At 44.4% G+C, this 16,980-nt stretch overlaps 1 protein-coding gene across 9 annotated transcripts in view; it reads right to left on the reverse strand.

Annotated features, from left to right (window-relative positions):
• Positions 1-16,980, reverse strand: part of WAC (WW domain containing adaptor with coiled-coil) — a 978,331-nt gene that overhangs the window by 114,188 nt on the left and 847,163 nt on the right. For all 9 annotated transcript variants that reach the window (XM_069648101.1, XM_069648094.1, XM_069648099.1 and 6 more), the window contains one exon: positions 12,541-12,668. In XM_069648101.1, coding sequence (XP_069504202.1) covers positions 12,541-12,668 — 128 coding nt within the window. The remainder of the gene's footprint in view (positions 1-12,540; positions 12,669-16,980) is intronic.

Genomic DNA, 16,980 nt, shown 5'->3' on the forward strand with positions numbered 1-16,980 from the left:
TCCATAAAACGAAACCTACCTCAACTCACAACTCCATCTCTGCAACCTTGGAAAGAGACTGAAAGGACCTCTTTTGAATTTCGCCCACTGCTTCTTGCCGTGACCTCTGCGGCTCAAACCTTGGACCAAACAACCAACGCTGATCGCCATTAAGAACAGAATCAGCATCAAACGACTGCCAGGAGACCGAAAGGGCTTGCCTCTTGGATCCTGTCAACCTCTCGATGACGTAGAGTCAGCATACACCCCAGCTGGAGACCGAAAGGTAACTTCCTTGGATCCAGTCTACATCGGGGAACTCTCCCCTGCAGAACGCTCAAATACCTAAAGGGCTCCCAGGAGACCGAAAGGGCTTGACCCTTGTATCCTGATGACGCAGAAACAGCATACAACTGGGCTGGTGACCGAAAGGGTAACCCCCCCCCCCTTGGATCCACCCCACACCAGAGAACTCGCCCTTGAACAGTGAACCATTATATAAAGGATTGGCAAGAGACTGAAAGGGTTTGACTCTTGGATCTTGCCAACCCCCCAGCAGAGAACATTCCCTTGCTCTACCCAAAGCCGCAAACAAAAGTATACGATCTACTCCAACAATCCTTACGTGAAACAGAGCCAACCTAACCTGGAATAACAGTGACACTTCTATCTGAATCTGACGAAAGCAACAATCGCCTCCGGCAACTGTGCTGACCCCAAAGAAAATACAACCAAACTAGTGACGAAATACTATATCAAACCACAAAATCTAACAAACGGAATCTAGCTCTCCGTTCCTGCCCTACACACAAAGTAGTGAGCAGTTTACAGGAACTCACCACCTACCGACTACCATGTCATCAAGCCGTGCCACCACAACCACGTTGCTTGGGGGTCCCAAGACAAGACTAAGATGCAAACAAAGCTCTACCATCGCATATCAAGTAGACTCCTCGCAACTAACACTGGAGCAGACGCTACTAAGACCCGCCAAAAACAAAGCTAATTCAGGAACTCTTTTAGACACCAGAGAGTCAAACCTCCCGGACCTCTCCTCCATTTCACCCTCTAAACCGAATTCCGTTCAAACACAGCTTGAAAACCTCTATGCCCGAATGAAGAGCCACCTCTGAGGAGATCCACGATACCCTAATTCACACGCACGCTCAGATTCACACCCCCGCACAGTGGAATCATCAGGCAAACCTTTGCCCACAGAGAACGAAGCAAAGTCCCATCATGGACCCACAAAAAGAAAAACTCCCACCAATGAACCACCAGCAGTAACAACTGATGCACAATTAACGATCATGATGGATCCCAAAGAAATAGACAGTCTGACCTCACGACCAATAGAAAAACCCCAAAGCAGTTAGTACTCACTGAGACTCAAGAACAACTTTCAGCTATTCCATCCGAACGCATCATGCAAACAGAAGTAAGAGCTCTAACACAAGCATTCGGAAGGCAAAATAAAGAAATAATAACCAACAATAGCCAACACCGGATACCACATATAGAAACTACCCACAAAGAAAGAAAAGGCCAGATTAGCCAAACTCTCTTGGCTACAAACCCATAACTCCCTCAAAATCTCAGAAACCATACCAACCGAACCTACTCTTGAAGCTACAAAGGTCGCAAGACTCTCAATGGACATTAATTAAATCGAGTCAATCATGACCAACATGGAAAAAAGGAAGGAACTATTCGGTACTTCAATTGGCAAGCAGCACCCTAAACTAACGTCTACCCCTTGCACAAAACCCTCGACTAGTGACACCTCATCACAGTCCCACGTAAAAACTGAAAAAAAAAATAAACTCCAACCTCGCGCCACAACCAACAATGGCATACTTCACCTACGATTCAGAAGAAACTTTCCATACCCCAGATATAATGATGGAAAATAATCAAATCCCAACTCCGAGGAAATTGTCAAAAAACAGGATTACAAATATCCCACCGGAAAATGCACCCCAGAATGACCAATTATCTGAGGCTACCCACGAACATTCAAGACCTGCAAAATATGCCAATTACAGTTCCATCACAATCAATGATACCGTTTCTCAAGCTCCAAGAAAACATGAAAGAAAACATCTGTGATCAAGCAACTTTACTAGCCATGAACCACAGAAAGCAAACTTACATAGAAAATGTCATCACTAACAATGAAAAACGCGTAAATATAGAAGCACAGCAGTCAATTTGCTGGCAGCAAAGACTGTCTGAAATCGCAAGAAGCGATCGGCAAGAAAAATCTGACCCAACAGCAGAAGTACTTTCCCTCCTAAAGGCGCATCACCAACAACAAGCACTTAAAGACTCACCTCAAGTCACCAACCAACCTAGACCACCTCTTCTAATCCCGCATTTGGCCCAAGATATGGCAGTGCCACTTTTACCTACTCAAAGATGCCCCCCGATTGAAACCATCGAGAACTGTTCCACCCACACCCACTAATGCCCCGAACAACCCCCCTACAGATTCATATCAAATCTTTCCACACCCGAAGAAAACACATGAAAACAAACCACAATTTCCAAAAAAACAAAAGAAGCAAACGGGATACAGAGCTTTCTTACGTACAGTGAAAAAACCAGACTAACAAAAAGCTCCTCCTAAGGAAACATTACTAAAACCCCCGGTACCCTCCGGCGCACAAAAACACCAAATCCAGCCGGAACCTATACGGGAAATCGCTGAAGCAAATAGCATACCCCACGAGATATCTCAGATTGACGAAGACCTACTCAATCTAACCACTCACGAAGATCCACAGTCAACAGGGTACATCATGCCACAAAATCCAGCGTCTTCCACAAGTTTCGTAATCATAGATGAATACTGGCCAAAATCTCCATCTTCACAAAGGAATACCTATGAAGATATCTCAGACGCTCCCTTGAGCGACGCAACACTAGACGAAATACCATCTGACCAAACAACATATGACCAAATATCCACCAACACTCTGGGATCGACTTCTAACAGCGAAATGGAAGAGTCTTGCATCCATCAGTCATTCATCAATCCTCTACAGCAAAAACAATTGCACAAAATCTGCATAGAAAACACCTGGAATAGAGGAGCTCTGCTTATTCTAAACAGAACTAATGTGCTACGTCTGTTCCGAGTGATTCCGCAACTAACTCAAATTACTAGTCAAGACATCAAATTGGTCACATTTAAAGATGATCTGCATCTGGATAAAATCTACATGGAGCTAGAACACCCAACTACCCTAGAACTAATACTCGCAATGCATATCCAATTAAGAAAGCTGGGCTTCTCTTGCTGGTCAACCATGGAAAACATCTCAACCAATACACAGACCCCTTGCATCACAACAACCAGTGAAAGCTCTAAAAGACACCAAGTGGCGAATGCAGACCTCAAGAAAGGATCACAACATCTTGAACGACCGATTAGCTGCGACCGGCCATTTAAAAGATACTATGATACATATTCACCATATGCAAGAGATTCCTCTATATGCAGCTCATAACCATTAACCAATTCTGATTCTACGTGGTCATTGTGCTCATGGAACACCAGAGGCAACTCGCATCTCTTCAATAACTCCTCACATGAATTCGATAACCTGCAAATCATATGCCTACAAGAAACGTGGCGTAGTGCAAAAGCTGCTTGTGAAGGGATTTCTCACTCTTCTAAACCCAGCAATAACAAAAAATCAAGGAAGACCGGCTTACGGCCTCCCAACCTTGATTAAGATTAATCCACACTGGCCCATACTCCGCACAGAAAACAATCCCTGGATACAAATCACCACAATACAGACCACAGGAATACAGACAATCCCCCAAACAAATCTACCTAAAAGAGACGGGATCATACTCATAATACTGAATCTCTATTGGAACCCAGCGGCCATCACAAACAAAACTTTCATTGACGGGGTATTTTTGGCAATCGACAGACTTGCACCAACCATCAATCAATTGAACTCATAATATGCAGAGACCTAAAAATTCATCTATACGATCAAGAAGACTCCCGTATAAACCAAAAGAAGCCATCAGTTCAAGCTAGAAGATAGATGAAAGAAATGTCCACCCTGTTAGGCAGAAACCTGTGCAGTTCCCTCTGGGACCACTGCAAAAGATTTAAGACTACAGGTGTTTGGTAGTAAACCCACTTGGTAGCAGTCTGTACCACACAGATTCACTTGGTAGCTGTGGCTGAGCAGTCAGACTTCCCTCAAGAAGAGTTAGGCATTATACAGAGTATTCACAATAGGCCAAAAGAACACAGTAGAACAAGTAAACACTGACCAGAGCTTGGTGTAAAAGAGATATAATTATTTATTTAAAACCACATCTAGTAAAAACACAGGCACTAATGTTAAGCTTTTCAAAAAAACGGTCACTAAAAGATATACACTCCCTTAAAAGAATATTAGACAATTCTTAAGTAAAGCCCCACTTATTTTCAGACAGCGGTGAACGCTTAACGCAGATGGCACTCTTGAAACAGATCCCAACACTTTCACAAGAACACAACAAGAGAGGAAGGCAAAGTAAAACCATGAAGTTAGAGCTCAGAAGGCCGGATCCACTTTAAGAGGATCAGAACAAAATGTGTCCAAGCTCACACGGTTGAAGTGCACAAAAGTCTTGAAAAGGTTCAGAAAGAGTTGGACCAAAGAAAGGGACCAGTTAGATGGTCAAGGCGGCCAGCCCAGTCCAAAAGGTTAAGGGATTATTATTACCTTGCAGCAATCTTTAGAAAGGGAGGCCTGGCGGACACGGTACCTTGAAGTGGTGAGGATACTCCAGCAGGGGCAGTTGTTCCTGGCAGCGGATGCAAGTCGGTGCTTCGTCCGGGAGAAGAGAGGATCTCGTCGGGGAGGAAGACAGGAGTCGATTGCACTGCCAGGGAAGAAACCAGCCGCAGAGTTCTCAGGTAAAAGGAGCGGTCCTTTTATTCGCGGTCCAGTGGTAAGTGGCTATCCGGTTGCCGGGGTGCTTGGCACGGGCAATTCGACCACAAGACGTCCTGGGATGCGAGGAAAAGAAGGTAAACTGGTTGTGCCCACCAGTCAGGGGAAGAAGCCTCTCCAGCCGGGAGATCTTCTCTGTCGTCGGGAAGTGGTGAGTCGGTTCCGCAGGGCTCCACCGGTTGTGTCGTCGTGGTAGGTCGGCTCAGCTTCTCCCTCGTCGGATTCTCAGGTCCTGTGGCGCCTTCTGAAGTTCCAGTCTCCAAAGCCCTGCTTTTATGCAGCACACCCCCATTCACTCAGCCTAGCTGTCAATCAAACATGCTAAGTGGAGAGCCGGCCGGCTCACCACTTTGGCCAATCACACAAAAGTGCGACTTGAGTTACTAAGGTAACTCAGTCCAGGGTGCCTAAACCCCCTCCCACAGCCCCTGTGGTACCCAGACAGAGTGGCACCACTTTTGGAGGCTTCTGTGGAGAAGCCCACCAAAAAGTGGAACAAAGGGCTCGGCTTGGGTTGGAGTCATAGAAGAGAACATAAATAAACCGGCGGTATGTTCGAGGCTATGAGAATTAAATAATTAAAGTTGGTAGCCTCGAACAATGGGAAAATCCCATAGGGATATATTTGCGGTCGAATATAAAAAGCAGTATCCACTGCCACCAGCCAAAACTCGATCAGGGGGGACGGAGACGTGCCCCCTCGACTAACAGACCTCGGGGCAATCGAATTTCCCCAACCAGTACGTCCACAATATGATGGTTTGTACCGATTTCTGTTAATAATTTGGGACTAGTAAAGCCAATGGTGACTTTACATGCCCTGGGAGACAGTAGTCAGTCCCAGGGTATGGAGTCTATGGTGGGGTGTCACTATGACACCCCTGTGTCACTGCACGGAGGGTGCTGTGTAACACACATAGTAAAAACACATGAGGCCCTATGGAGTAAAGGACCCCATAACCCATAAACCACAGTCAAAGGAACACCATAAATCATGTCAAGAGTGGGAGAAAGTCTCACTCTTGGCAGGAGAAAAAAACAAACTCCAGAAATCCAGCAAAGCTGCTGGGGGACTCACTGGGTTAGGAAATTCAGCCTAAAGAGAGAATAGTCCCTAACACACCCGGAATCTTAAATTGCTCGACCATGCCACTGACAATTCAAACCAATTAATCCCAACATGGTCAAGAGGCAACTCCACTGCGATAATTGATTATATATTTATGTCACAGAACTTACATGGCCTAACAACAAAAGTAGAAACCGTGCTCTCTGATAAAATTGACCATAACCAACTCATCATACATGGCTCTGGAACACCAAGACTTCCTAAGCCTTCCCTGCAATGCGCTCTGGAACTGAACAGCGCTTCTACAAGAATACGCATCTCTCACCAAGCAATGACCAGACTACCGACGACCTTTCAGAACACCGACCTGAAAGATCAAGACAAACTTAACTACCAATGGATATTACTGCCCTATCAAAAGCTGGGTCAGTCTTGACCCCAGACCCACCACAAACACGCCTACAACCAGGAAACAGCGGAAAGGAGAACACTAGCAAAAGCTCTACGCCAACTGAACAAAGACAAAACCAATGAAAACAGTGTAATGGCAAAACAACTCAAACAAAAATATTCAAATTGGCGGAAATCCCATAAGAAACTCCAACAGCAACCAGACGCAGAATCCATCCTTAACACCTACAAATCTCATAACATGAGAGAATTATGGAACCTACTCAATAACAACTCACAGAAACAACTCAAACTAACGGCTAACAGGATACTTTGACTTCATTTTTCAAAAATATACCAGACCCGTCCGACAACTATCCAGCAGCATCAGTCTTATCAAACCAAAATGGTAAGTCAATGCAGACTACGACAATTTTCTTCAAATGATTAAAAAAGCTGAACACCTCGAGAGCACCTGATGGCACTACCAATGCTACCATCAAAGAAGATCCTCCTGCATGGGCGAACCTGATGTGCAAACTGATAACTGACTATTTCAACCAAATCCGAACTCATGGAAAACCGCAATTATCGTCCCAATACACAAACAAGGACCACGAGAAGACCCAGCGAATTGTCGCCCGATCGCCTTCCTCGATCCCTTGGGGAAACTATTTGCATCCCTTCTGTTAAAACAGCTAACCACTTGGCCGACAGAAACGGGCAGATTCTGTGCCAGACAAATGGTCTTCACCAAGAATGTGGGAACCAACATCAACCTCGTTCTCCTAAACTTAATCAAATATGAGGCCATCAAAAACCATACCACAGTGACACTGCCTTCATAGATCTACATATGGCCTTCGACGCAATATCCAGAGACAAACTTTGGTCCAAACTGAAAACATAGGAGTGCCCTACAAACATTCTGGAGCCAATCATACTTCTATACTCCGAAACAGCAATCAAAATCAGACTGTCGAAAGAAGGCGCCACCACAAACTCCATCCCAACAGTAAATGTCTTAAAGCAAGGATGGGAACTTGCCGCAACCCTTTACAATCTCTTTACTACAGACATCGAAAAAAGTAGAACGAGTAATCAGACAAACCTGCCTAAGATAAATTCCATCCCCGTTCTGATTATGCTCTATGCCGACGTCATCGTCCTTGATAAAACACCATCAGGACTCCAGACAGCCTTGACACCACTGAGCAAATGCATGTCTGCGAACAAACTTGCCATTAACACCAGAAAATCTAAGACAATGACGCTAGCCAATATCCCATTTAAGAAGCAAAAACAGTTTACATTCACACTGGACGGGACCCAAATAGAAAACATCACCTCTTTCAAATACCTGCGTGTTCAGATAAACCAATCAAACTCGGAAGAACAATGGCTAGATAAAATAGAACAAAAAGCGCAATCATTAGCACGGCAACGTTGTCCGATACACCACAAATATGGCGAATTCTCCTGATTGTGACGTTCTACAGACAAAAATTCATCCCAATCGTCACCTATGGGTCGGAAGCAAAGCTCAATGCTAAATCAACAAACTGGATGAAGTTCGAGTCTAACTTCTGGCGAAAAATGTTACACTTACCACCATCATTTCCGATGCCAAGAATCAGGTATGAGATGGCAACTCAATCAATAGCATCCATTGTACTGTGGAAACAACTTGACATTTTTCGGAAACTGCTCACAGACAAAAAAAACTCCAGCTATTCAAATATTGAGACACCATCCAAATACCTTCAACAACACATACTTCAAAAATGGAAGCAGGATCTCTGACAGGAAATGACAAACGAGGATATTTCAGAAGATCTTCTAGCGATGCACCCTCAACACGCCAAAATCAAACTTCAACACAATGACTGGATAAAAAACCATACAAAAAATAAATAACTACCAGCAGAATGTGAACTGTACGGAAGATACATGGAAAATACATGAGCTACCCAAATACCTCGTGCTCTTTCCAGATGCATCTGTAAGATCAACTTTCCTCAGAATACAACTGAATACACTCCCAACAAGATCACACCTCGCCATCAAGCAGATCCCCTCCAAGGACCAATACTGTTGCTTTTGTGATGTCCAAAAATCCACCGAAACCTTGTTCTACCTTGTAATGGAATGCCCTTCCCTCTCTACCCAAAGGAAACAATTCGGTGCTTGTGGAGAAAGATGGTCTACCTTCCTAAGCGGGCAGAGCAACAAATACACTTACACAATAGCCCTATTTCTCCAAACCATTCTTGACCTCAACAAATGAAGTGATTCGTTTTTTTCTTTCTCTCTGCTATCTCTAACATTTCACCCCTTTTAAAGTATCCCTATATAATGAAAAAGTTTATTTGTAAATTATACCATTAAAAATAAATATATTGAGTCCTTGGGAGTTACTTAGTAGCCCCTTATTCTACATTATGTAACTTTTTTATGTTCCTCTCACTACTTTAAATGGCTGGAGGCAGTGGTTTAAATGTTCCTACCATTGTGCTTTTCTACTGCATACTGAATCCTCAACTGCAGTATAGGACCCATGGGTGACCATTTCGTCAAAATGGCTTGGTCGTCTTTTTTTCACCATTTTCTGTTTGCGAGGTCTTTCTTGGGTTTTACTCTATACATTGAGCCAGGTTTGAGCCCTTTGTTCATTTTGCCTTTGGCAGGCTGCAGGACTGAAACCGCCTCTGGCTCCAATGTGTCTGCAAGGGCAGGAAGTGAGGGAGGTGCCCGAAACTCCCCTGTCCTTTGTCTCCAGGGAAAGCTGAATGCACCCAGTCCTGATTGTCTGGATGTACTTTCAGGATAGCCACCCAGATGTGTGCGTGACAGCTAGGCTGTGCATGAATGGGAGAAACCTGCTTAAAAAGGCAAGAGTTTTGGGACTAGAGAAAGTTGACCACTGGGAGAAATACTGGACGAAGAAACCGCGAACAAAGCTTGCTGCATCCTCCTGGACCTTTTTCAATTTGACAGAGAAGCTCCAGAAGGGACGACTTCTTCCCTTGGTTTAGTGGGGCCAACTAATCCTGAGCAAACTCCACTGGACCATCTTCCCTGACTGGCTGTACTTCTTCGCTGCTGCAAGAACCGAGTGCCAGGGGCCGAGAAATCCATAGTCTAGTGCAACGTCTGAAATCCATCCAGAAGCTCCAGGAGTCTCCCAAGGACTCTCCAGAAGCAGGATGACCAGAGCTTGAGTTTCCCTCACCAAAGATAAGGACCCAAGGAGTGCAGGAAGCCCAACCGGTATCCGAGATCGGCGATGGTGCTGTTTACAAAGCACTGAAACCGCAATGTGCCGCTGAACCAAAAAGAGCCCATAGCTGCCGACTAACCCCCAATCACAGCCGCAGGAGCCCTCCAGACGCTCTCCCTCTAGTCCCCACGACTGAGGTTCAGGGACACTGGGTCTGCACTGCTGTAACCGGAAATAATCCAGCTTGACCACTTTTCTTCAAACCAGATATACTGTTTAGACTTGGGGTACTTGCCTTTGTCTTTTAGCTGTGCTTTTCTCAGTTGAGATTTGCATTCGCTTATCTTTAGAGTTGATCCAAACTCTCCCGTCACAGGCTTAACAGCTTGTGACTCTACAAGTGATTTTCTACAAACTCTAACTTTGTGCAAGACTTTTACATAATAAGTGCCTCAGCTCCATAGACAGTTACAAGTGGGTATGCTGGCTCCCTGCAGACTCTTCTAGCCCATTGACTTTGATATGGTTTGTCCTTGATAGGTGGTTACTTGTTTTAAACGGTTATTGCTGGGAAAGTGTTGCCTAGATTTCATTGGAAGATTTAAGTGTCCTCACATATACCGAGAACCTGTTTAACCTTTTTCCTACCTTAACCCTTTCCTTTCTGCAACCTCAGAATCTGCAAACTATAACTAGGGTGATATTTAAAGGCCATTACTGTCCTTGTGAGTGAAGTCACCTCAGGGTGTAGGAATTATGTAAGAAGCATATCCAAAGATTATCCACTAACTTGTTCTGATCCTGAAAAGTATTGCTAAAGTATATTTTCATTGTTAAACAAATTGCCGTTTTAAAGAATGCTCATTTAAAACTTGATGTTAAATAAATATACCTTGAGTTTAAGTGTTTCTTGGGTACTTGTATCAACAAACTTCATTGCTACAGCTCGACAGCTCAAATTTAGCCCTCTTGAGATATGCCTGGCTGCTCAGTCACACTACCAATTTGTGTAGTACAGACCTATACCAAAAGGTGGGTTACCCAATACCAAGCAGATACGTCTTGTGTAGTCACATAGTGTGAATGCACTAATTCGTAATTAACACCCTCTATAAAATCTACATCTTCCATCAGGATCCTCAGTGAAGATTCCAAAATGTTGGGTCACCCTACAAATCAAAATCACTATACTGAAAATGATCCTCTGTAGGGAAGGAGACGGTGGGTGTGTGGGGGTTAGGTTCATTCATCAGAGGATACCATGACAATCTTCAGGCTCCACTTAGTCCTGGTGGGAATCTTTATCACCTGTACCATCCTAAATACTAGGATTATGTGTCTCATCCTGAATGTTAGGCTATTCCTCATGCCTGAAATGTTTAGGTGGTTCTCTCCAAGGTTGCCCAGCTTGCCTCTTTCTAGTTCTTGCATGCTGTTCAATAAAGGGGACCATTTTAGACATGTGTCCTTCAAATCTTTCATGGACCACTCCTTTGAGGCATCGAGGGGCATCCTCAGATGCCCTGGAGAACAGATTCTGAGTTGTTGGTGTCTCAACGCCCATATTGCCCTAATATTCAGAATCTTATCTCAACTAATGGGTTTTGCTGCAAAGTTGCAGAAAGTATTTCTCCAGTCTGTGAATCCCTCCAACTGGTCTTATCTGTAGTGTTTAACTAGAAACGTGTTTGGAAACCCCCTTTTCAGTATGTTTATGTGCACTGTGTCGCTCTAGGAGTTGAGGCCTACTGGTGTGGCCTTGCATTCATGGATCGAGGACAACCCCCCCCGTCCCCCACCTACGCTTGTGTGTCGACTTCTGCTAATGTGCTTGTGTATGTTTTGCAGCTTCTTGATCGCCAAGAGACTCATCTGTAACTAATTTGTTCAACGAACTGGGGATTGGCCATCAGGCCTTGCCTGCTGGCACCTCTTTTTGGCATTTAAGTTAATTCTGACCCCATAAACCTAAAATCCTAAACCTGATTTACGATGTCTGTGCTTCGGACCTCCGATTCAGACTGCATGGCATATAATGCCCAGCGCTTTTTTCAGCACTCAGTTTTTGGTTTACATTTCTGGCACACCTGGCAGCAATCCTTGTTGTGGTAATGGGAGACCACTATTACACATGTGCTTGTGTTTAGTGCGCCAGGGGAATTTAGAAATACACCAAGGGCAAAACTGAAACATTTTCCATTACGGCCTCAAGGTTTTGACAGTGAACGTATAGGGGGATGGGAGAGGGTTATAGGCAAAACCCAAGTGCTATAATTGTTTCATTAACGTCTCCCGACCCCACTCTCCCTACTGTGTAACTAGATGATGATGCAGATGCATTTAATCAATGTCATTTGTCGTCCTCTCGGCAGTTAGAAATATGCTCTTGTGAACGATGTTAGAAACCTCTTCTCTGTTTCAAAGTTGCTGCCAAACAGCAAAAAAAAAAAAAATGATCTTGAGGATGCGCGAATGATTGTTGGCCCCTGTACACGTAGACTGGGATGTGTGACAGGAATGCTCCTGTAGACTCCATTTTCGAATTTGAAAGAAGTAATACTCTGAGTCGAACACTAGATGGCGGACTATGCATAGTGTGCAAATTTAAGTAGATCCATAGACAGACACCTCACCAATTGGCAAAATTGGACACTTTGGGAGTGTAGCATCCAAGACAGCCTTGGGTTTCAGTCATCGGTGAAACACTGGAAAAGGCCTCACTATTTACAAAAAAATTCAGGACACAGAAAAGGCCATCAAAAACAGGGGGCACACAAGAGAAAATGAGACTGCCCTAAAGAGGCGTTTCCCATTGAAAATGAACCCAGGAACATTTAGATGAGATGTGCATATTATAAATCAGGTACTGAATTACGCATATTTATTTTAAAAGCCATAGCAAAAGCACTTGCCTTTGTTCACGTAAGGTTGCTTGAATTTCACATACTCGAACTAAAGATCGTAAATTTTTTAATTCGGTACAGATTTCGGACATATGAATGCTTCCCATGTTATGAGATTCTTCACGCAATCTTGATGCCTAAAGAAAAATGAACAAAATGCACCAAAAGCAGGTTGTACAGTAAATATAGGAGGTAAATGGTTACACAATTAAGAGATACTGATTCAAATTGTGACTGCATTGCAAAACAAGGACCAGACTAATTAAACTGCTGACAGACAAACATGTATTTGCTTAACAGTTGCAGCACAAAGGCAAAATCATCTACATCCCTCCCACCGCCGCCATTCCTTCAGGAATGTTCACTAGGCAAAATCAGATGTCGTGGGTATGCAAACACAGGAAACCCTATTTTACTGCTGCTTCATTGGCTCAAGTAGAAGCTCAGAAGTACACATTGTTAGGCAAGATTGGATGCAGTAAACCTGTGGAAGACTACACCAGTCTTGTCCTGTTGGTAATAGGTAACCCACCTACTGGTATAAGTCTGTACTACACAAGTTGGTAGAGTGACCGAGAAGCCAGACTTCTAGAGATGCAACACAGATTCACAATTACAAGTTTCAAAATAACACTTATACTCAAGGTTTTCTAGTAAAATAAGTATTTATCAGTCAATTTTAAAATGAACTTTCTTTAGAAAGGGCAATGTGCAACAATAAAAATACACTTCGGAACACTTCCTCAGATTTAAATTAAGCAAGTAGATACCCTTTTGGGATGAACACACGCGCACACACACGTGACTTCAATTACTAGGACAATGTTTGGCATTGATATATCACTTTTGGTACTTAACCTTTTCCACAACCTCAGAATTGTATTAACAGATTCTCAGAGCATGTGAATACTTTTCAATCTCTCAATGAAGTCTAGGTTAGACCTTTCCCAGCAATACAAGTTAAACGTATGCGCCACCTATGAGGGACAGTTAGAGCCAAAGTCAATGGGTCAGAAGAGTCTGCAGGAAGTCAATTTAAGCAAGGTCTAGGGAGCGGAGGCACGTCTTTAGATAGCACAAAAGTTTTTCACAATGTTTCTAGAGAGTTTCCACTAAAAGAATCACTGTTGGGACACAAGATGTAAGGCTTGTGATGGGTAGAGCTAGAATCAACAAAAGCAGCTACTGCAAGTCCCCAGTGCGAACAAGCAAGCTACAGACACAAGAGGTAAGTACCCCTTAGTCAAGACAGTACCTTAGGTTTGAAGAACATGCAGCTGGCTTGTGTTCTGGTTGGAGTCTTGCAGATCCTGGGTTCCTGTTCCTCAGTCGTGGGGACAAGAGGGAGGATGTCTGGAGGAATCCTGCACTGTAGTTTTGAAGGTAGTCGGCTGCGGTTACAGGCGCTTTCCGAATCAGCTGCAATTCACGGTTTCAGGTACCGGTCAATATCATCACTGTGGTTCTTGGACACCTGATGGGCTTCCCTTGCTTCTGGGGTCCATCACTCTGGTGAGGTGGCTCAGGCTTGGGCCGTGCTTATTTGGGAGGGTCGTCAGGATCTTGCTGGTGCTCGGGTCCGGCTTAAAGGCACTGCACTTGATTCTGGGTTTCCTGACCCTCCCCCTATCCCGCACTCGGTTCCAGCAGCAGCAAAGAAGTAAAACCAGCAGGGAGAGATTTTCCAGCAAAGTTTGTCTAGAGGTCAGTTGGTCCCACCAACCGAGGGAAGTAGTAGTTTGTTCTGGGCTTCTCTAGTCTATACGAAATTGGAGCTTCAGCACTGCAGCAGGGCTTCACCTAGCAGTTCAATGGTCCAGGAGGGTGCAGCAAGCTTCTCTTCCAGTTTCTTTTAGCTGATGTTTCGTCCAGTGGTCAACTGCCTTTTGTTCAAGAGACATCTTTTATGCAGGTTTCTCCAATTCTTGCACAGCCAAGCTGTCACTCACAGCAGGGTGGCTGTCCTGCAAGGACAGCCAATCAGCACTGGATGCATTCAGGTAACCAAGGAGATGAAAGACAGGGAGTTTCAGGCACCTCTACCGCTTCCTGCCCTGCCAGACGTACTGGAGCCAGAGGCAGGTTTCAGAACTGAAGCCCGCCAAAGGCAAAACGAACCAAAGGGTTAACCTGGTTTGGCACGCAGAGTAAAGCCAAACAAAGACCTCACAAGCAAGAAATGGCAAAAAAAAAAAAAAAAAAAAAAAAAAAAAAAAATTGGGGCCATTTTGACAAGTTGGGCACCCATGGGTGCATTACTGCAGCTGTGGATTCAGCCTGCGGTAAAAATGCACAATGGTAGGAAAATTAAACCATTGCCACCAGCCATTAAAAGTCGTGAGGGTAACATAATAAATGTTACATGAGTAAGTAAGAAAAGGGGCTTCTAAGTAACCCCCCCCAGTACGTACTTCCACAAAGATGTGGTGTACTGGACCTACATAGGAAAAACAGGCAAATAAAGTCAATTTCACTTTACTATCCTTGGGAACGGTATTTAACCCAAGAAAAAGGTATTTAAACCTGATAAGAAATCTAAACAACTGCATAAACTGCAGTGGTACTGAAGCTGCTGCACGTCACCATAAAAAAATTAGATGCCTATGGAGAGTGTCAGACTCCAAAAACAGTCTAAAACAAAATCCAAATCAGGTCAAAATACATGTGTGAGAGAACAAGTTAATTCTTACCTTGTAACGTTCTTTCAACGGGATGTTTCTCCGACGTATTCCTTATCTTTGATAATACGTTTCCAGCTTGCTGGCCTCGGAATTTTTTTCTGTAGAGGGCGCTGCGCGTCGACGTCCGCTGAGTCGATGTCCCTCGACAGCCACCGTATCGGCGCCGACGTCACCATGCATATAAATAGCCACTCGCTGCGTCCGTTGCTCAGTTCCGTTTTGTATCATAAGAAAAGTCATGCCTGAACTGGTTATTGACCTTGAAGGAGTGTAAACTGCAACCACAAGGGAAGTATTACTGTGGGGATGGATGGGAGGGGCGATAAGGAATACGTCGGAGGAACATCCCGTCGAAAGAAAGTTACAAGGTAAGAAGTAACTTGTTCTTCGAAGGGTTTGTGTCCTCCGACGTATTCCTCATCTTTGATAGACTCCCATAGCAGTGGCATGTAATTGGAGGTGGGAGTAAGAATGTTATGTATCCCTTTAGGGATGGACCGAATGTAATACGGCCTTGCCAAATCTGGTCTCTTGACTAGTGGAGGAATCCAGGTTGTAAAATTTTGTGAATGTATGTGTGGACAACCATGTGGCAGCCGCACATATGTCTCGTACCGGTACCCCTCTTTGGAGAGCCGAAGAGGCTGCGATACCCCTGGTTGAATGAGCCCTATGATTTTGGGGTGGCTCTTTCCCTGCCAGTTTGTAACATTCCAGAATGGCCAAAAAAATCCACCTGGGAATGGTTTGTTTTGTTATGGGTAGACCCAACTTGTGACCTGAGTATCCTACAAACAGTTGGTCTGCTTGCCTGATCCTAGCCATTCTGCTGATGTAAAAGCTGAGAGCTCGCCTTGGGTCCAGCCTATGTAGCCTTTCTTCCTCTTTCCCCGGATGGGGAGGAGGGTAGAACGAAGGTAAGGTAATTTTCTGAGTAATATGAAATTCAGAAACCACCTTTGGGAGGAAATTAGGCTTCACCTGTAGGACAACTTTGTCCTTGTGGAAAATTGTATGTGGGGGTTAACAGGAGAGAGCTTGTAGCTCGCTCACCCTCCTAGCAGATGTTAGTGCTACCAATAGGACAGTTTTAAGTGTGAGAAATCTCAGCGAACAAGAGTGAAGTGGTTCGAATCGAGTGCCCATTAGGAAGTTTAAGACTAAATTTAAGTCCCATAAGGGAACCTGGAATGGTTTTGGAGGGTAAACATTAGTTAATCCCTTGAGAAATGGTATCATTAGAGGTAGTTTGAAATACAATGGTTCCTCCGCAGTGCGCTTGAAGATAGAAAGCGCTGCGAGATAGCCTTTTACAGTGCCAACTTGAAGGCCTGAGTTTGCCAAGTAGAGTAGAAACGATAACACCGCTGGTGTACCACATGAAAAAGGGTCGATATTCTGTTCCCTACACCAGATGCACATTTTTTTCCAACGGCAGCAGTATAAAGACTTTGTTGCTGGCCTTCTGGCTGAAAGCAACACCTCCATGACGTCATCAGGGAGATCCCAATCCTTGTACCTCACCCTTTCAGAAGCCAAGCGTGAAGGTTGAGGGTTCTGGTGTCTGGATGGAGAACCTGACCTCCCTTCTGTGAGAGAAGATTCTCTTTGAGTGGAAGACAGATTGGAGGGCAGATGGACATATCTAGAAGGTCCCGGTACCACGTTCTCCTGGCCCAGTCCGGGGCAATTAGGATCATGGTTTTCCGGAATGTTCTCAACCTCCTGATCATTTGAGGAATAACAGGGACTGGTGGGAACGTGTGAA

The sequence above is a fragment of the Ambystoma mexicanum genome, chromosome 2q (assembly GCF_040938575.1).
Source record: "Ambystoma mexicanum isolate Mex_15411 chromosome 2q, UKY_AmexF1_1, whole genome shotgun sequence".
NCBI lineage: Eukaryota > Metazoa > Chordata > Amphibia > Caudata > Ambystomatidae > Ambystoma > Ambystoma mexicanum.